The 20,780-nt window shown below is 33.7% G+C and overlaps 1 protein-coding gene across 3 annotated transcripts in view; it reads right to left on the reverse strand.

The window, feature by feature from the left end:
* Positions 1 to 20,780, reverse strand: part of Fam126a (family with sequence similarity 126 member A) — a 75,929-nt gene that overhangs the window by 20,784 nt on the left and 34,365 nt on the right. For all 3 annotated transcript variants that reach the window (XM_015490115.2, XM_048786330.1, XM_048786331.1), the window contains 6 exons: positions 16,704 to 16,805; positions 10,425 to 10,604; positions 9,436 to 9,516; positions 8,811 to 8,926; positions 8,331 to 8,426; positions 2,546 to 2,662 (listed from right to left, as the gene is read on the reverse strand). In XM_015490115.2, coding sequence (XP_015345601.1) covers positions 2,546 to 2,662; positions 8,331 to 8,426; positions 8,811 to 8,926; positions 9,436 to 9,516; positions 10,425 to 10,604; positions 16,704 to 16,805 — 692 coding nt within the window. The remainder of the gene's footprint in view (positions 1 to 2,545; positions 2,663 to 8,330; positions 8,427 to 8,810; positions 8,927 to 9,435; positions 9,517 to 10,424; positions 10,605 to 16,703; positions 16,806 to 20,780) is intronic.

Here is a 20,780-nt window from a genome sequence, read left to right on the forward strand (position 1 = left end):
AGAATTACTTCCATCCTAAAAAACAAGATAGATCCAGGTAGTCTTCAAAATCATTACTTTTCATGAATCCATCAAAGAGCTAAGGTTCTAGGCAACCAAACAGCCAGAACCCTAAAATGTGGGCCCCAATATAAGTGCATTTTGCATCGAATTCATCTAAACCTCTTAATAAATTCCTTGGAGCCAAAGTGCCAAAAGGATGAGTCACTGGCTAGTGGGAGAGTAGAATGTCTGGGAAGCACATACAAGGTAATCCTTTATCCTCTCAGGCTCTTCTCCACACACCTCTCATAGGAGCTCATGTAGAAGCTCACAAGAAACACTGGAAACAGGGCAGGGGACCAGTGAAAGCTGCCCTGGAGTAGTACAGGGATGAAGGACCTGAGTGGCCACTCATATGGGTAAGGCACAAAGACCTAGCCAGACCCTTTTCTCGTGTGGAAAAAAATTTTTAAAGCTTTAGGGGAAAGAGCAGCAAACCTTTTAACTCTAGGGCATAGGTAAAGACTGTGGTTCTGAGGAAAGCAAAAGAAATTTTAAAACCTCATTCTATGTGAGATCACTAGGGGTCATTTACCTAGAGAGGAGCAGAGTCACTGAGAAATTCAGGGGCAATAAGCCTGCTTAGAGCTGAGGCTGGACCAGAACAATAGAAGACACTGTTTGCTACCACACCCCCATACCAAAACCTACAGGCTACTGCACACCTAAAAACAATCAGCAACACTCTACTGCTAGAGGAGGGGAAGAACACAGAGAGAGACCCTCTGTGAGGTACAGGCACTCAGGAAAGCTGACAGTGGAGCAGGAATATGGAAGAAAACCCTCCAGCAACCCAGCTCCCACCCTAATACCAGGTAGAACTAGAGGAAAGGGAAGTAAGTGGTACCCTGGAGGTAACCATAGCAACAACAAAACCCAACTCCCTGCCACACACACACACACTCCTGCCCATAATAACTCCATCAGCAGCCTAAAAGAAAAGAACCATGCCCATTTCAGGCATAAATATTTACCTCAGTCTCCACTGTTCTATCTCTGAACAACATCATAAACAATCAAAAATTACAAGGCACACAAAAAGCAAGATTAAAAATAATCCTGTCAATAAATAAATCCATTAGTAGACCCAAATTCAGAGATGATCTAGATATTGAAGTTGTCAGGAAAATTAACAACATGCACAAACAGATGGATATTTCAGCAGAGATGGGAACTATTAAGAGTTGAGTGAAAAAGCTAGAAATAAAACAGAAACAGAGATGAAGAACACCTTCAGTGTCCTCACAGTAGGTTATGTCAAGTCTACAAATTGATAAAAGAATAAGCTAATGAGAAGATAGATCAACAGAAATTACTCAAAATGAATCAGAGAATCAAAAAACTCTAGGACAATATGAATGATGCAACACAGGGAACAAAAACTTTTTAAAGGACTAAACAAATATTTCAGGCTTATGGGCCATATAGTCCTTCTCACAACTACTCATCAACTCTGCCAGTGCAGCAATAAAGCAGCCATGGTGATACGTAAACAAATGAGAAAGACTGTGTTTCAGTAAAACTTTGCAAAAACAAGCCGCAGGTCAGATTTGGTCCAAAGATCAATAATTCTGCCTTTAGCCAAGAAGCATACAATCAATGGGGGAAAATTAAAGTGTCAAATGAATATAATCCAAAGTATAGTATGATATGTATGATAGGAGAATTACAAAGAAAAAATTATGGTTCAAAGAAATAACTAGTCCCTACCTAAGTCATTAGGTAAGACTGTACCAATATAAGAAATTAATAGTAAATTAGTAGCAAACTATTTCCAAAGTGGTTCTAAAATGCTTTGGAAGAGTTAAAATTTCTGGAAACAGTAAAAGACATTCATTGGGGGAAAAACCAATTTGGAATTTATTGCAAAAAAAGAGTAATGAAGAAAGGAATGATGGATATATTATGGTATTCATTTTCATTCTGTCCTTTAATTAAAGAAAAATGATGTATTCATAATCCTAGATACTCCAGAGGCTGAGGTGGAAGAATCACTGGAGACCAGGAATTAAAGTCCAGCCTGAGCAACATAATGAGAACTCCCCCACCCACACACGCAAAGTTAAGTCAGGTGTGGTGGGATATGCCTGTAATCCCAGAAACTCTAGAGGCTGAAGACAGAGGATCATAAAGTCTAGGCCAGCTTGTGCAACATAGAAAGACCTCATCTCAAAAGGAAAGGAAATGAAAGGGAAGGGAAGAAAAGGCAAAGAAAGGGAAGAAAAATGACAAAATATTTTAGTTGGTTTAAAATTCTTCAGAGCTTTAAAAGATATGCTTTAAATAATAAAACTATTATTAAGATATTGATTCTTATTCTTTCATAAAAATATGCTGATTGAGACTATAATATAGTAAGAAATAATAATAATATAGTATAATATGCTATATTATAATAATATAGTAAAAATATGCTATTGAGATTATAATATAGTAAAAATAAATTAATAATATAAAATTTTCCAAAGATCAAAGGTTTGCTTTGTATATGAGATAAACTTACAAGGCAAAATAAATTCCTGTTAACATTTGCACCATGAATCCTGAAGAAACTGGTATCCTGCTACTTACACCCTTGTATTTTCTTAAATGTTGTCGAGGATATCCACAAACACAGATTCTAGAAAGACAAAAACAAATACATTTGTAAAATTCATAAAAGTTTAAGTAATTTATTTTTAAACATTTTAAGACAACAATAAATTAGGTATATTCTTATAACAAACCTCATGGTATCTATAAAGTAAAAAATCAGAACATTTGTTTGCAACATTTTCCTGAATAAGTTAGATTGGAAAAAAATTTATAAAGTTAGAGGAATGCTGATACATAGTAAGTGAACCAGATTCATTACTGGTTGGTCTAATAAATTTGGTCAATTCAATTATTAGTGATTTTTGACAACAACAAAACACATTACACAGAACTTGTCATCAATACATTCACTGTTTGACTGTCAATTCCTGACAAAGTTCTTGATACAACTTCAGGATCAAAAATTTACTATAAATTTGATTCAAAACTCATGCAATATACCATAATAAATTTCAGATATATTATTCAGAACATGTTATGATACAATTAAACTTGATAATTTGAAAGTCTAAATGACAGGAAAAAGCTGTATAAAACGACACATCTGAATGATCACACTTTGTAATAAACAAAGAAGTGTCTAGTATGTTCTAAAACTAACATATACACAGTCACAGTTATCTCTGATCTGTGGGAATTATAGATCTATTTTCTACTTTGTTTATATTTATTTTCTGAATTTTCTACAATATACATGAGCTTCTTTTAGAATTATACATTTCTATTTTTAATAAATTTACTAGAAAACAGCTGCTTTCTCATAATGTGTAATGTTTGATATAGTACTAATTAATATAGTACTAGCCAGTAGACTGTAATCAGTTACCCACTTTCTCCTCTGCTCACTGCCTAGAACTTAGTACTTAGCCCTCTATTCAATAAATCTATACTTTCACTTCAAAATGCCTAAGTATCACAGATCATTTCAAAAATATCTCCCTGGGAATGTTTTCCAACCAAAGCAACTTTATAGAATAAATACATACACATTTGATATTAAAAGGATCTCAGAGTTATTTGGAACTAAGAATAAAAAGTAAGAGAAAGACTGACATGGTGCCAAATAAAATATTTAAAAAGTCTGGGGATATGGCTCAATGGTTAAGCGCCCCTGAGTTCAGTCCCCAGTACCCCCACTCCCACCACCAAAATAAATAAATAAACAAACAAATAAATAAATAAAAGTAAGTGGGAAAATAGAAAACTTAGCTTCATGTGAAATAAATAAAACAAACTAATTTTGTCTGAAGTTACAAAAAAATTATACCCAAACTAGAGTAAAGACTCATCTTACTCTTGTTATCTAAAGAAGCAAATTTAGTTTTACTTTCTTACTTTACCACAGAGTGGTAGCAAATAACAGAGAACTAATGTATGAAAGGATAGGATTTTTCAATTAATCCATTTATCTATTCAGTAAATGCTTATTAGAAATTGATATTGTGCCAGATACTAGTAATTCAGATGAAAGATGTAGTTCCCATAGAGATCCACAATTGAATGATGGAGAATGTGCAGTAGGCAAATATCTGCAATGAACAAGTTCCAGAGTTGGCAAGAGAAAAGAATGGACCTCAGGTGAAAGAAGTAGATGGTCACAAAGGGCTTCTCAGAGAAGGGTTCCCTTTGACCTGAGTCTTGAGAAAAAAAGTGATATTTTCCATTTGGAGAACAGGAAAGGGCAATGGCAGACAAGAAATAAACAGCATGACATTGAGGAGCCCGGGTAAATTCTAGTCAGATGACTGCTGGGACACTAGCTCAGAAATAACAAAACTAGCTAGCAAGGTCAGATCCTGAGGTGTTTTACAATGAGTAAGGTTTTATTACATAGAAAATGGGAAGCAAATAAAGGTGTTTGTTTCAAGCAAGGAAGTAACATGATCAGATATATTTTCTCTTTCTTCTCCTCTTTTTTTCTTTTCTTTATGGTGCTGAGTATTGAGCCCAGGTCCTCGTGCATACTAAGCAAGTGTTGTACCACTGAGCTACATCCCTAGTCCTTTTTGTTTTTTTATTTTGAGACACAGTCTCACTAAGTTGCTGAGGCTGGCCTCCCAAGTAGCTGAGATTATAGACATGCTCCACTATGCCCAGAGAAGTTTTTTTTTGTTTTGTTTTGTTTTTAAATATTACTGTAGAGTGGGAAAAGTAGTACTTTAGAAAAGATGGTCCTGGAAGGACTTTCCAAGGAAGCAACATTGAGCTGAGACCGGAAATCTAGCTGCATCTTAACTAATAGCAGGATCTCTTTTCTCCATCTCTTTTAGTACTTGAGAATTCTCTGAATCACTCTTGCATTATCTGATCTCTCTATCCAAAGATATTCATTTCTCATATACCCTTCACTGTATTTAAATAAAATGCAAAACAAAACTAAAACTGATACAGAAATACTGATGTTTCAGTTCACCAGGGCTTTTCCCTGAAGTCCTCTGATTTTCCTATAAAATCCAAAACACAAAAGTCCAACCTTGACAAAGGGTAACTAAGTGGTATCATCTCTATTCTGTGTTCAGTTTACTCTATGGTTATAGATGTCTGTCAAATTCTTAAACTATGTTAAAATAAAATCCCTTTTGGTAAGTATTGTGCCAATACATTTGTGGGAGAAGATCTGAGAATCAATTTGTAAGTGAGGAAAACCTGGCTGTGACTCTCATTCTCCATTGAGAGACACTTGTCTCATTCTTAGGGTAAAGTAAACTTTTGAGATTGCTGTTAAAAAACTTCTGCATCATAAGTTCTAAGGCAATCAGAAGCCCCATTCCAGTGAGGTTATTTAGAAGATGTTGTGTCCACCAAATACTAAAAAATAAATATTAAAAAAAAAGAAGTAGGGAGAAGAACAGAAGCCTAGGAAAGCAGAAGACGGATAATTTAGGGAGAAAAGAGAAAATGGAGGAATTGCCTAATCAGTAATGAGTGCTTTTTTCCCCCCTTGGCCTTTTGTTCTCCCAAATTAGGAGATTAATAAAGACTGCATCTTCTGTTACTTCCCATAAGTGAAAGCCACACACTAAAACTATGATCAAATAGTTGGAGGAAAGGTTATTTTGATTGGACTAGGAAGGATGGACAAGATTTAGATAGGTTAGAAAAAGGTTTCCAAATAAAATAACAAGCAATGGAAAAATCAGTCTTAGATTCTTTCAACAAGGAATCTAAAACAACCATCACATGGCCAAAGGACTAGATTTGCCCCACAACCAAGGGATCACTTTAACCTCTGGGAAACCCTATACCATCCCCAGCAGCATCATGAAGCTCATAACTACTGTCATCATTCATAACTTACTGAAGTTTTGTCAACAACTTTCTTTCCATAGATATGAATCGGCTTAGTTTGACTAAATACAAGTGTTTTCTAATTATTTCTGACTCATCTTCAAAACCTACAAAGTTTCTAAATTAGAATGTATCATAATTGATTAAGGGAGCCAGGAGTTAATGAATAACTGGATGTCACCATTGAGAATAGAGCAATAGGGAACCTAAAATAGAAATTAAAACCTAAAAAACTAAAAAAAAAAAAAAAAATAGGAATGACAGTTTGATGGAGTTCCTCTTAAATAATGGCTTAAGAGTTAGTGTAATTTAAATCTTTTGAAGTACTCAGATTTCTTCCCCCACCCACATTTCCTTTACAGCTGGTGAACATAGAAATAATTTCTCTTGGGGTATAAATTCATCTAATACATTCCTACTAAAATCTTCCTTGGCCAAAATCCTACAGCTAGAGAAACATAGGCCAATCTATGTTTCTCTGCTTTCAAAACAGACCTTTACTTGCATTCTTCATTGAAGTGTTACTCAGTTCCCTGATTAGGTAAAACTGTCAATTGTCTACCCATAATTATCAATTGTCTACCTATAATGTAAAAGTAATTCTATTAGAAGGCAATGCATTAGAGTTACAGAGGACAAAACAAGCCACACATATTCTTTCCTAACTTTTCCATCAGTAGTTTTGGGGAAACATCAACAATGGTTCTTATTAGGGCAGTATTCGAACATCTATGGAGCTTCAAATTTACATATTACACGTAAACAAACACATGTACACACACACACACATACACACATATACATACGTGTGTGCACATAACATATTCTTGGGTCCTATCATCTGACACATTGCTTCAAAGTTTCAGATCAAGACCTGGATGGTGTAGTATGTTTCAAATTCTGCTATATCAAGTTTCTACTTAAACTAGTATTTCTGAAGTGTTGGTCCTTATACACATTTTAGTACATAACAAAGTATTCAGTGGACCACAGTGAAATCAGAAACAAGGAAAGCTAAACTTAACCCACTTTTCATTTATGAATTGTTGTTCTTCCCTTCCAATTTTTTCCCTTTTTGATTTTAAAAATAGTCTCCCTTGGGAGATATAGCTCAAGGCCCTAGGTTTCATCCTCAGTGTGTGTGGTGCGCACACACACACACACGCACACACACACACAAGTCTCCCTTTTGATAAATCATAAATAATGTTGATGTTAGATACTTACAAAAACTTAGCAAAATAAAAAGTTGGTAACACCATGTAGATAACCTACATGCTTCACCTCTTTGAAATGTTTGTAGATCTGTGGAACTCAAGCCAGGCACCTCAGTTTAGAAGATTTAAAGCAAGGAATATATCAGAAAGGTTCCATAAGTGAAAGAGATGACACTGGCATTATCTTTCAAGTAATTCAGAAATTATCTGAAAGACTCTTTTCACTTCTCTAACAAGCCCCTTGTCTTTTTAACTCCTTCCTCAGCTGATCTTGCATGACCAAGTTCTGCTTTTTTTGTTTATTTTATGTTAATTGATTTTATTTCTAAGTATTGCTCAATAGACTCTCCCTCTGGCTAAGTTTTATGTTCTCAAAATTTCCCCAAATACAAATTGTTTTCTACAATTTCCTTAAGTTTATTTGGGCTATCAAAAGCAATAATTTCTCTTTTGTGTTTCATTTTTATTTTATTTTATTTAAAGGTAATATGTTCATCACAGAGAAGTAGAGAATCATGGAAAAATCACAGAGGAGATAATAGAAGGCATCTATAGGTGAGCTATTATGTTATAGAACAGACTTATGTTATATAAGCTTATCAGTAACAATAAAAAGGAAAAGGAAAAAAGACTTCCCAAACCTTCAAATAAATCATAATTCCACAAATGAGAGACAACCATTGTTAATGTCCTTGTCATATTCCACAGGTACAAAAATAATAATATACCTTATAGTATATATGGTTGCCATCATATTATATATGCTATTAAATATTTGAATACTATTAAATACTTGTTGATAAGGGAAGGAGTTTTTAATGTTTGCATAATATACCCAAAAATATTTATTAACATAAATAAATAATAGCAAACAACACAACAAAAAGCCCAACCACATTTCAAAAATGGTAAGGTCTCAGGCATTCTACCCTTTCAGACATGCAGCATAATCCCTTTTTGATTAAATATTTCATTTAAATGTGATCTAGCTTGACAGTCTCCATTATGCTTTTTGTGGCTATCACTTAGAGGGAGCTTTCTATGTATTCCATAGACTGAGCTCCATAGGACCTTACTTAAAATTTTAAACAAACAGTTACATAAAAACAAAAATAACTGAGGTATGTAACAAACTAATAATCCTAGATTAAGATATTCCAATATTAAAACATTTAAATTTCAGTTTACCTTGAACAAATTTGACACAGTGATTGAAGAGAAACACTGGGCATATAGGTTAAGGCAGCGTTGTAACACAGCAAAAGGAATGTCAACACTTCAAACCTAAGGAGGAGACAAAGGAATGCTAACACATCTTTAGAATTCTAAAAAGTCAACCATAACAGGGAAGAGGGCATCTTAGGTGAGCTATTATATTAGAGAACAGATTTATACAACATAAGCATATCAGTAACAATAAGAGCTAAAAGGAAAAAAGACTTTCCAAGAGATAACAGCCATACACAACATTTTAAAAACTCAATGTTCCAGATGACATTTGAAGCAGGGTGCAATGACAAATCTAGATGTTTTTCTCTTCTACAAAATGACTCAATATTCAAATAAGTTACTACATATAACTTCATTAAACAGTATTCAAAAATTTACTGAAATCATTTTTTGAAAAATTATTGTGGTAGGATAAGAAGTTTTGGCTCCACAGCATACCTATTCTGTGCTGTCAGCATCTCCCTTTGAGGATGAGGTCCACTGTACACGACTTTTGATAAACCATGCTGGGAGAGTGCACTCTCGGTCAGAGCCATGGACCCAATACTGGAAGGCTAAAGAAAAGACATTTGAACAAAGGAGAAAACAGCTATTCTGTTGAAAATGTGATGTTTAGAATATATACCATACCAAGAATGGCTACTAGAAGCATAAATCTTAACAATATTCATTCAAACTGCCTACCAAATTTTCTGCTCAAAGATTTAATAAAAATTAAAAACCAAATCACAAATGACAAATAAAAAATAGCATAAATTCCAAATATTCTACCATGAAAATATACAATTACCATGTACAAAAAATTTTAGACTAGTCTTACCTATAAAAAATAGCAAGTATTTCAAAAATAATACTTTTAATAGATCGCTGAGTATCTGATTTTAGATCAATGCTTAATGATTTTGATTTTCCATTTCATATTGGAAATAGTAACACTTTGGTGCTTTATAATTTTTTAGACATTAAAATTTATCAATATTTTTGCATATGAAACTATAATCTAGTTTCTGACCATATCAAAGCTTAGGACCCAATAAGCTTATTTTGATAAAATGTCACTTACTTCATGATATACAGATGGTTTGGATAAAGATGGAATCGTAAAACTCAATACTTTGCTATGTCCCTGTTTGTCAACTATTTCCTACAAAAGTGAAAGAAAAATGCCTTAAAATATTTGCTTTTATACACACAAATCTTAAAACTAAATTTATATTGTTAGGCTAAACTATTTTTAAAAAAACTGAGTAGAAAATTTTAAATTCTTCAAACTCTTAGACAATGACAATCCATTATCAATTATTCATAAATAACAGTCATTTAAAAGTACATTCTTCTACATTTAAAGTAAAAAATAGGGCTGGGGTATAGCTCAGTGAATGTTTGCCTCACATGTATAAAGCCTTGGGTTTAATTCCCAGCCCTGGGAAAAAAAAATTCTAAAATAAAGGTAATACATACTTTCTAGGATAACTGAGATATAGATATACTATCTTAATAATCATTGATCTTTTTCATGCAACAAGCTACAGTTTCTAAATTAATTAATGATTTAAACATAAAATATGTCAAGAAAAGAATCTTAAAATTCCTTTCCATACAAAAAGTACAAGCCATTAAGTTTATCATCATAATTAACACACAAACTACTAATAATGCAAAATACATGTAAAACAAAGATGTAAACTCTGGAGATAGCACAGATTTTATGGAACTATGACTGGTGAATATTAGACTAAATCTTTTCTAAATTTTTTGAGAAGCAGCCTATAAACGTTTAAATTGTTTTTATTTAAAATTTTATATAATATTAATATTTTGCAGATACCACTATAAAAATTTTGAAATCATATGCTTTTCAGCTTTCAAACAATTCATAAAGGTATATTTAAATAATTATATGTGTGACTGTAGAGTTCCCAATTTCCATAAAAAGTTATTCTGGGGAGAATACATAAAAACAGTACTAGCTTTATTAAAACAAAAAGTAGTTGCAAAATTATGTACTTGATTTTGCCAAAAAAAGCATTTGTTAATACATTAAATACAAACCAAATTGTAAACCCCTAGAAGAAGAGCTTCAATACATCCACTGCTATGCACATTTCTGCTAGCTGAGACTGCAAGGTAGCACCAAATCAGTTCTGGGAGAAACTGCAGTGTAAATCGAAGCAACTGTTCCTCTCCACTTCGATAGAATTCAAAGAGCTGGTGGCAGACAGGTTCTAGCAACTGGAAGAAAGAAGAAATGTTAGTTCAAGAACTGAACTCTGTTTGAATGACACTATCATATAAAATATAAAAAGTTTTCTCAGATCAATAACAACAGAAATATCCAAATGTTTTAACTTTTTAAGCAAAGTATTCACTGCTAAGCTATTAATAAACCTTTTGAATTCTGGTAAAAGGACAAAAATGCCATGCAAGTATTATGGACACATGTTATCTTTGACATATTCTGTAACTCTGAGGTAATACTGTTATTTAAAACATGTCTTTGAATGTCTTATAATAGCTAAGTTATAGGAAGTTTCTTCCTTAACGCATTTTTTCTTAATAAATTACTTGTGTGTGTGTGTATATATATATATACCTATACATATATATACATATATATATATAGTTATAGGGTAGAGAAATTGAAATGGAAATCCTGGGCAGTTACTGTCACACATCACCCCTGAGCTTATAATTAGGCAGCATGTGACAGCAATGACTGGAGTGTAGAGAGGCTAAATAGTTACAGAGTGCCTAAATCTAGATTCTTATTGCAACCATGGTTAATTGTCCCTGGATAATCTAAACATTGCTGTAATTTTGTTTTAGACATAGTTCATAGTCATTTATAACATCTTCCTTTCCCTCATGCTACCAATTTTATCAAGTTAGTAGAATTGACTGCATCTTTATCATACTCTTTTTAAAAAACAGCCAAAAGGCAAGATAAGAGAACCACTTAGGTAAGTGTTGTCTTAAAGCCTAAACAATGATCACACACAAATCATAATCAAATATGCAAAGAGATTAACAAAGGTACTCATGTTTCAAGGAAACTATCAGTTTATTGTATTTTTCAATAAATTATATTTCACTGACAGGGAACAGATTTGAATCAATTTACTAAACAAATTTTCCATTACCAATAATTTTAATGAGCAGAAACCAACTTACAGTAGACATTTTTATTTCATATAAGTATATAAATAATATAAAGTAAAATATTATTTGTACAAGTTTAATAAACACTGACTATATCAATAAAGTCTCTCCTGAAAAATTATCTAACTTCTAACACTTATTCTTCCATAAAGAATAGTTTTTCCAATCTCTAATGGTCTTTGCAGGACAACTGATATCCATTCTATCCATGGAAGATAATAGGAAATTTAAAGGCAGGAGGCAAAGTACTTCATCCATAGATGGCAAGAAAAGGTTTCAGGGTAGGAAATTGGAAGAATGGGATTAGAGGTGCCAGGAAAAAAGACTTTTAGAGGAAGGTCTAGCTTTTGGAAGAGTTTTAAAAATTTTTTCTTTATAGACCAGCCAAAATAATCTTATAATATCCCTCATTTCTAAATCCCTGGGCAAACTTTGATTAAATCATTTCATAAAACTTGATAAGTCTAATAAGTGTTTGCAAATTGGAAAATTTATTCAAGACAATCTACTTGAACATAAAATTTTTAATTTTAATCAAAACATACTCAAAGGCTTTATAAACAGTTCCAAATCCCAAATTAAATGGGTTTTTGCTTAATGAAAGCAGAACAAAATGAAGGTGGATTCAAAGGGAGGTAGAATTTATGTTGCAAAAAGATTAAAAGAAATTACCCATTTGAAATCAGTACAGATAAATATCAACATCTGTTCAATATTTTATAGCTTGCAAACAACTTCCCACATATGAATCTGGTCAATTTCCACGTTACTACAGGTAGAATAGCACTATCTACACTTTCCACATAATGAAATTGATACAAAGAGGCTATCCACCATGAACAATATCACACAGCTTACAAGGGCCAGAAAGGAATTAGGTCTTTTGACTCCTTTACAACCACACCTTTAATATGTCATAAAAGAATAAAATAAAATACATTGTGGGAAATACAGGCAGTGTTTGACACACCTAACTTGAATATATTTGAGGCAAGCCATGGAGCATTAGAACATGCTGTGCTCTTAGTGTCTGGGTTGAATTCTTTAATGTATTTTCTCATGGAAAATTGCCATATATGGCAATTGGGGTTTTAAGTACTAGTAAGAAAGAACCATACCACAAGTATATTTTCATGAGTTAGGTGGGCTTTTATGAGTCTAACAAGAACCCAATCACTATTATTCTCTCCATTTTAACATACTTCCTAAGTTCTAAACTAAGCTCAAATGAACTTCTACAACAATCCATTCATCAATTAGAAGTCTGTATCCTAAGAGAGATTTCTAAAGGTAGAAATGGACACAAAAATGTCCCCTAATGAAAGGGAGGGAGAAGGGAAATTGCATGGAAATGGAAGGAGACCCTCAGAGTTATACAAAAGTACATACAAGAGGAAGTGAGGGGAAGGGGAAAAATAATACAAGGGGGACAAATGAATGTCAGTAGAGGGGGCAGAGAGAGAAGAGGGGAGGGGAGGGGAGGGGAGGGGGGATAGTAGAGGATAGGAAAGGCAGCAGAACACAACAGACACGAGTATGGCAATATGTAAATCAATGGATGTGTAACTGATGTGATTCTGCAATCTGTATATGGGGTAAAAATGGGAGCTCATAACCCACTTGAATCAAAGTGTGAAATATGATATATCAAGAACTATGTAATGTTTTGAACAGCCAACAATAAAAAATTAAAAATAAAATAAAATAAAATCATAAAAAAAAATGTCCCCTAATCACTAACCTAGGAAAAGGCTCTTAACTAAGCAAACAAAGAATAAAATTTAAAGAAAATTTTAATTGAATAATTACTGATGAATATGAGTAGGAAAAAGATACTGAGAAGTTGTGAAGGCACTGTTCTGGTACCAGCAGTCAATGGGACCTGACCTCCCTCACTCTGGGTTTCCTACTCCTAGAACATAGGAGACTCTATGTGGCTCTTTAAAAAAAAGAAAAAAAAAAACAACAGTTGATTTCATACAAGACTTAAGCTTTGTTATCCTCTAATTTCATATCTATCTTAAAATTACAGTTAATGAAAAAGCACCATCCAAACAAACTGCAGGTATGCCTATACAAACTGTCTCTTTGTACTTTTCTTGAATACAACACACATACCTTAGGGCCCCATGCCCACTGTTCCCCTCCTGGAAATCTCTTGCCCTCACTTTTTTTCTCTAACTGATTCAAATGTTGACTTGACCATCACCTCCTCAGTCCTGATATATATGTCCCCTACTCCATTTTATTTAGCTTCTCCGCTTTGTCATAGCATTTATTATAATATACATTTGTTTAATGTCTATTCCACCTACTAGAACACAAGTTCTACATATAAGATGAAGAATATAGTCTATTTTATTCTCTGCTATATTCCTACCTGGTTCCTGACATATGTGTTCAATAAATATTGATTAAATGAATAAAACTGAATAATAGAAAAATACTATTAGTAAAATACAAATACCAAATTTCCCAAACTTCAACTAACACCAAAATCAATGTTCCAAATTTTAAAAATGCCAAGAGACAGTCATATGAACTCTTCAGGAATATTTCCAAATTCAGACACAAAGTATTCTAAAGAACAAAAGGGAGGCAACAAAGTTAAAGTAGAGCACACTGTTACATTTTAGAAGACTGGGGAAAAGCCTTGAAAGGCTGAGTTGTTTTTTAAGAATACACAGTACACACTGTCTCACCACATTAATCAGAATGAAAACACAAGACAAAACATTTATAAAACTTCTGAAACCAGTGCTTCTCCAAGTGTGGCCCTTAGACCATCCACAAACTGTCACCAGTCCCCAACAACAAAAACACAGAAATTGAGAGGAAACATTTAAACATTCTTAAAGCAATTTTATACTGTTGTAGTAACCGAGTGGTGATCACCAGACTTACCAGAGTTTAGGTCAGTTAGGGATAACCAAATATGTGTGATGCCTCACATCTGATGTGAGTTGTGCCTCACATTATGCACAATACTAGTCTGTGACAAATTGGAAACAATTTTTAAAAATTGTCTTTCACTACAATAATTTAAGAAATATTACTCTGAATCACTAGAGCTGTAGTCACTAAATTTATCTTAATAAAAGAAATGCTCTAATTAACATACCAAATCAGAAATTTATCCTATGAACTCTTTCCAAAGTAGCCTGGTTAAAACACATCTCAAAAGAGGAATAATTTTTAAGCCTTCCAAAATAATAAATAGTACCTGACAAGCAAGTTTAATTTGTTCAAAAAAAAAAAAAAAAAACAAAACACATAGCTATACTTTATTAGGTCAAGTAATTCTGAAACAAACATGGAAAACAAAAACAGTTCCAAAAAATGGTTTTGCTTTTAAGGCAAACCTTTCAAGAAAACAGGCTAGCTGGGTACAGCAGCATGCACTCATAATCCCAACTTCTTGGGAGGCTGAGGCAGGAGGATCACTTTTTTTTTTTTTGTAGTTGTAGATGAACAGAATACCTTTATTTCTTTCTATGTCATGCTGAGGATGGAACCCAATGCCTCATAAGTGCAAGACAAGCACTTCACCACTGAGCTACAACCCCAGCCCCAGGAGGATCACTTGAGTCCAGGAGTTCATGACCAGCCTGGGCAACATAATGGTACCCCATCTTAACAAATCAAATAAATAAATAAATAAGAAGAAGCAGGCTATCTATACATTCTATACAAATTAAGAAGCTTTGCTTTGGAGAAGAGGAGGAAATAAATCCAATGCGATTGTTAATTGTTATTCCAGTTAAAGTTTGTTGGCTTGTCAATATAATCCCTGTAGCATTTAAAATGTATAATGAATGTATTTTATAGTACAATAAATAGAAGCTGGGCTATTCTACACTACCACCAAAAGAGATTAACTACTCAAATAACAAAAATCCTGGGTTGGGTAGTTTCACTCTAAGGATACATGGATCCACTGAAGACTAGACTCAAGCCTATGTCTCTTTACCACTGAATAATGAGATTAGTGGTGTTAGAGACTATCACCTCATTTGCCAAACTTAAGAACAAAAGAAATTGTGCAGATCCCTCTTCTGTACCCCACTTCTCTCCACCACCACCCAGCCCTATCCAGGTTCAGGTTCTTAATAGCTCCCTGCTAGGCCATTGTTTGTTATAGACAGCCCCCTGTCTTCCTGCTTATACTTTTCCCATTCTCCAATACCGGCCAGTGAGGGGGGGAGTCTAAACTGCATAAGATAGAAGTCAAGGCTCATCCTGGTTAAGCCCTATGGCTATCCTTTCAGCTTCAGTTCTACCAGTTGGACCCTCTTCTTGTCAACTATTGCATTAGCCTATTTGCCTTTTACCAAGTGCCATGCCTTTTTATTTTTCATGCCATTTTCAATCCTTTTCTATTTCTCCTGTGAGTAGCAGGATTTATAAACATCAGAATCTGTAGTATAGATTATCACCTTCAAATAAACTGGCTTCCTGACAAAAAGAAAAAGAGGAGAAAGGGAAAAGGCTCCAGTCTATCCAAACTACTTGTCCTTATAACACCTTGTACATTCTCAGGCCTCTCTTGGAATGTTATTTGCTTTGCCTCCTGGAAAACCTGTCCTTATCCACACTCTTAGTCTATCTTGTGTTGCTGCTATAACAGAACATTACAGGCTGGATAATTTATAATAAATAGAAATTAATTCCCTCATAGTTCTCTGGGCTAGGAAATCCAAGCTTAAGGGGCTTCTTGCTGCATCATCCAACAGCAGAAGGCAGAAGAGCAAGAGGGTGCCCAATTGGCCCTTTTATAACAGCACCAATCCCACCCACAAGGATGGAGTCCTCATGGCCTAATCACCCCTTCAAGGTCCCAACACTTAAGACTTGTTACAGTGGCATTTAGATTTGGAGGGGACAAACAAGCAAACCATAGTGCCCATAGACTCAATTAAGCATTGCCTTGAAAACACATTTACTTATTTCCTCCTCATTTTCTCTGTTAGGATAAAGATCATGTGTTATTGATCTTGTGGTTCTCTATTGAACAGCAGAGCAGACACCTTATGATGGGCACAGATATTTTCTAAATGAATAAAATGTATGTAGCTACCTAGAGTTTTCAAGAGTACAGAGATACTTCACAGTAAAAAATCAGCAATCGATCAACAGAATGGTACTAGCATAATAAACCGTAAGAGTACTTACCTCACTTTGTGGCTCCTGGATGACTTTATAGAGTGATGAAACTAAAGAACTCTTGTCTTTCAAATTTGTGGCATAATTTGGTAAAGATGTTTCTGGCAGTGTCTAAACAAATTTAAAAAAAAATTCACTTTATTTTTATGAAATTCCAAAATAAGCAAAAAAAAAAAAAATAGATTAGCTGTTGCCAGAAACTGGAGCAGTTGGTGGGGGCGGTGACTGGAAGTCACTAATAGGCACTGAGTTTCTTTGGGGGTATGGGAATGTCCTGAATTAGATGCTGGTGTTGGTTGCAACATTGTGGATGTACTAAAAACCATTGTATTCACCTTAAAATAGTGAATTTTATATGGTGTGGATTATATCTCAACAAATAAAATAAAAATGTATTTTATTCTCTTATCAACAGAAACATAAATTAATACCAAACCTTCATCTTTAATTACAGTTTGGGGTTAGAAATGAGAAAACAAACTGGGTTTAAAGCTATAGATATATTTTTGTAGCACTGTATAAATTATAGTTTCATTAACTATGTTGATCCTGTTTCATGTTATATAAGGATTTGATAACATTTCCACCTAAAAACCACAGATCACCTGATCCAAGTAACTACTGAGTTACATGTTGAGATTATTGAGCTGATCTACTTTCTGGATTTGGGAAGAAAATTTAAGACTTTTCAGAACTGGAGAAAAACATATCCATACCCACAGCAAACTAAAATGTCATTAAAAGTGTGGACAACCAATCACAGCTTGCCAGACCTACCCACCCACACAGGACACCAAGACCAGAGAGGAATGGAAAGAGACAAAATTCAGTAAGAAGTCATAAAACTTTGGGTAAAATAGCAATAAGGAAAAGGAAAAAAAGAAAGAAAGGGAGGGGAAACAACTCATTATAACAATGACAAAAACATATGCTTCTAGAGCATACCCCCTTCCGTAGCATTGTTATTTTTCCTCTACCAAATGACTTTTCTTCTTCAATTGATCAATCACTCAATCGATGCTTATTCAGTGGATACCATGTCTCAAGATATTCCTGTCACTCCAAGATATACACTATTTCTTACATATCTCATAACCTTGCATTTCATGATTTAACATGGATTGTGGTATGTGATATAGGTATTTGTGTGCATAAACAGGGGTAGAAAATTAAACCACCGACATTCTCATAATTAGGATACTTGATTCATTTCTACTTTATTGTGAGCTCCTTGAGGGAAAGAACACTCTTATCGTGTTTCCCATTCATGTCACTCAGCACAAAGCCCCATACTCAAATCTTTGCTGAGGGAACATATTACAAAGAAACAGAATAAGAAATAGAAGCTGTCACTGTTTACCCTTCAGATGGTTCTTTCAAAAGAAGTCATATTTCACCTTAGGATACAAAAGTGGATAGTTTTGTTTTAATCTAATGAGAGAATTTTGTTTACCAGAATGGTAAGTTAATGTGAACTATTTGGGAACCTTCCACCATTTTCTAGAGGAAGAAAATACTTTCAGTGTACTGCTTACATAAAGAAGAGATTAGGGCATTCTTCAATATTTCAAAAGCAAGTAACAAAAGATATCCAGGTAACATTTCATTTCCGTAATTTGATTAAGAGTAACTTCACACTGGGGAAATTTATATAAAAGGGAGTAATGGTCAAATATACAGCATATTTCTAATCCCTGAATAGAAACCTACAAGCCTAAATTATAAGTATAAAATAGATATAGTCTATATGAAAACATTATATAAATGCCTAATATACATACCTAGTTACATATATTTCTAGTATAATTATGTCTATAAAGTTTAAAAATAAATGAATTAAAAATACAAATATTTTAAAATTGCTATTGAATAGAAAGATTATTATAATATTATCTATACTATCTAGGCTAAAACTGAAACAGTCACTAAAAACACAAATTATAATCCTCAGTGTATGTATCAATTTAGCTTCACAGAGTACAATCTTTTCTGTGAAACAGCCAAAGGAAGAAAAAAAAAACAACTTTTTTTCCTGAAAAGTCAAGATCTGGGAAATACCTTGAACTGGGGCTACTACAGTTGAATGAGAAAGGCTATCTTAAAATTTAGTGCAAAACTATTATATGTTATTCACAATTCTGTCATTATTTCATTTTATGAATGTCTGTAAAAGCAGTGGGATATAACTGCTATGTTTACAAGGGATGCTTTGAAAAACTTAAGATCTGAAAGAAACAGATGAATATAAGTACTGTTACAAAAAACATTTAAATTTTCTGGTAGCATACTAGTTATAATGTACTGGTTTTCTTAAGTACTAGTAAGGTTTCTCATGTTTCAAATGAAGATGAAAGGTAATAATGGGAAATTATGTTGAAATTATTCTTGGCAAAATTTGAAGAAGACAGATGCTTCATACTGAAGTATCATTTGGCAGATGGTTTTTCAAAAATGTAAGGAAATAATATGGGTTGGGTGGAAGAGAATTAATGAAGATGGACAGATGGGTAAAGAACCACTAAATAAAACAACCTTGATCAACAACATCACACTTAAAACTGGATTTTGAGTAATATACTGAGATTTAGTGACTATCAGGGAAAAAAATGGAGTCTGGAAATCTGTTAGCTATTTTGAGAAAAACATAATATAATTTGCAAGGTAATATTGTATAAATGAATCTTTGGAAAGATAGAAATTAAACCATTCATGAAATCTTAAAATGAAAAATCCAAGTTTCACTTAATTGTTTATAATGAAAATACTAATAAGAGATTGGATAGCTTTTCCAAAGGAAAAAAAATGTTTCTTTCATTTTTAAGATTTTAAACAAAAGATTTGCACAAAGCAAATTGCTGTCTCTGCATTTCAGAGTCTGTTGAGTCAGGTTTTGAGGTTAGGAGTTCAAATTGACATCATGGAAGAACATAGAATTAAAATCATCTTCACAGAGCAACTACTTCAAATTTTCTGAAGACACTGAGATGTGGAGAAGTTATATGATTTTCCCAATGTCATAAAACCACCTAGTAGGAGAATTAGGATTAGATCAAAGGGTATATGACCCTAGGTCTACTTAATAAATCACAATGATTTTGGCCTTATTAATGCCATGGTTATTATTAAACAACCAAACTGAGATTTCTCTAAAAATAAGTATGTACCCTCAAAACCTTCCTTCTTAAGTATTTTAACTAAAATATGCAATTTAATAACACAAACCATTTCAAAAGACAAGTTACTCTAATTTTAAAAGTACTTTGCAGATTTGTTCCCAAGCAATTTTCTACCTTCTATTACCTCTGGTATGCTGGTTTAGCCTGACAATCTTGTTCTTTTTATCAAAACACAGAGCTGAATTCAACACACATTAACATAATTCAGAATAACACTCAAAATCATTTTCAGGAATGCCTATCAAATTAGTCAAGGAATAGGAAATATCTTTCCTTAAACTGGCTGACATAAAGACTTGAAGATAATTTAAACATTTGTGCTAACAAATTTATTGGAAACTAGGTAAATTTAATATGGAGGGTAGGGAGAAAATAAATTATATTATTTTTTATTCCAGGTGGCCTATGATTTCACTCTCTCCTCCCAATGGAAAATTTTCCTTAACTTTACATTAAATTAATTTTAAAATTTAAGAAAATATTGCTACCCAGCGTAAGAATGGCCTTAGGTTTTAGCCTAAGCAACTCCATTTTAAAACTCCAGTTTGAAACCTGCCGTCTCACCTGGCACCTATTGAGCCCTCCAGTATGGCCCTCAGGCACAAACAAGTCACTTCTCCCCACCCTGATACAAACTCAGAATGAAGTCTCTGGCAAGTTGCCCTGGATCTCCCTGATAAGAGTGAGAAAGCAAGAAAATCAGGGTGGGGACCACCAGGCCAGACGCTTTATCCTCAGGACAATGACTGAGAAATCTGGTAGCAGCTGATAGGGATTGAAAGGGTGGTCAGAAGCCCTGAAATTTCGTATAAATGATGGAGCAAATGAACAGACATTCAGACAGCTGAAGCTGATGCCCTCACGCTGGAGAGCCTGATGAGGACCTGGACTGACATCCCAACTCTTCTCA

The sequence above is a fragment of the Marmota marmota genome, unplaced genomic scaffold, assembly GCF_001458135.2.
Source record: "Marmota marmota marmota unplaced genomic scaffold, marMar, whole genome shotgun sequence".
Classification (NCBI taxonomy): domain Eukaryota; kingdom Metazoa; phylum Chordata; class Mammalia; order Rodentia; family Sciuridae; genus Marmota; species Marmota marmota.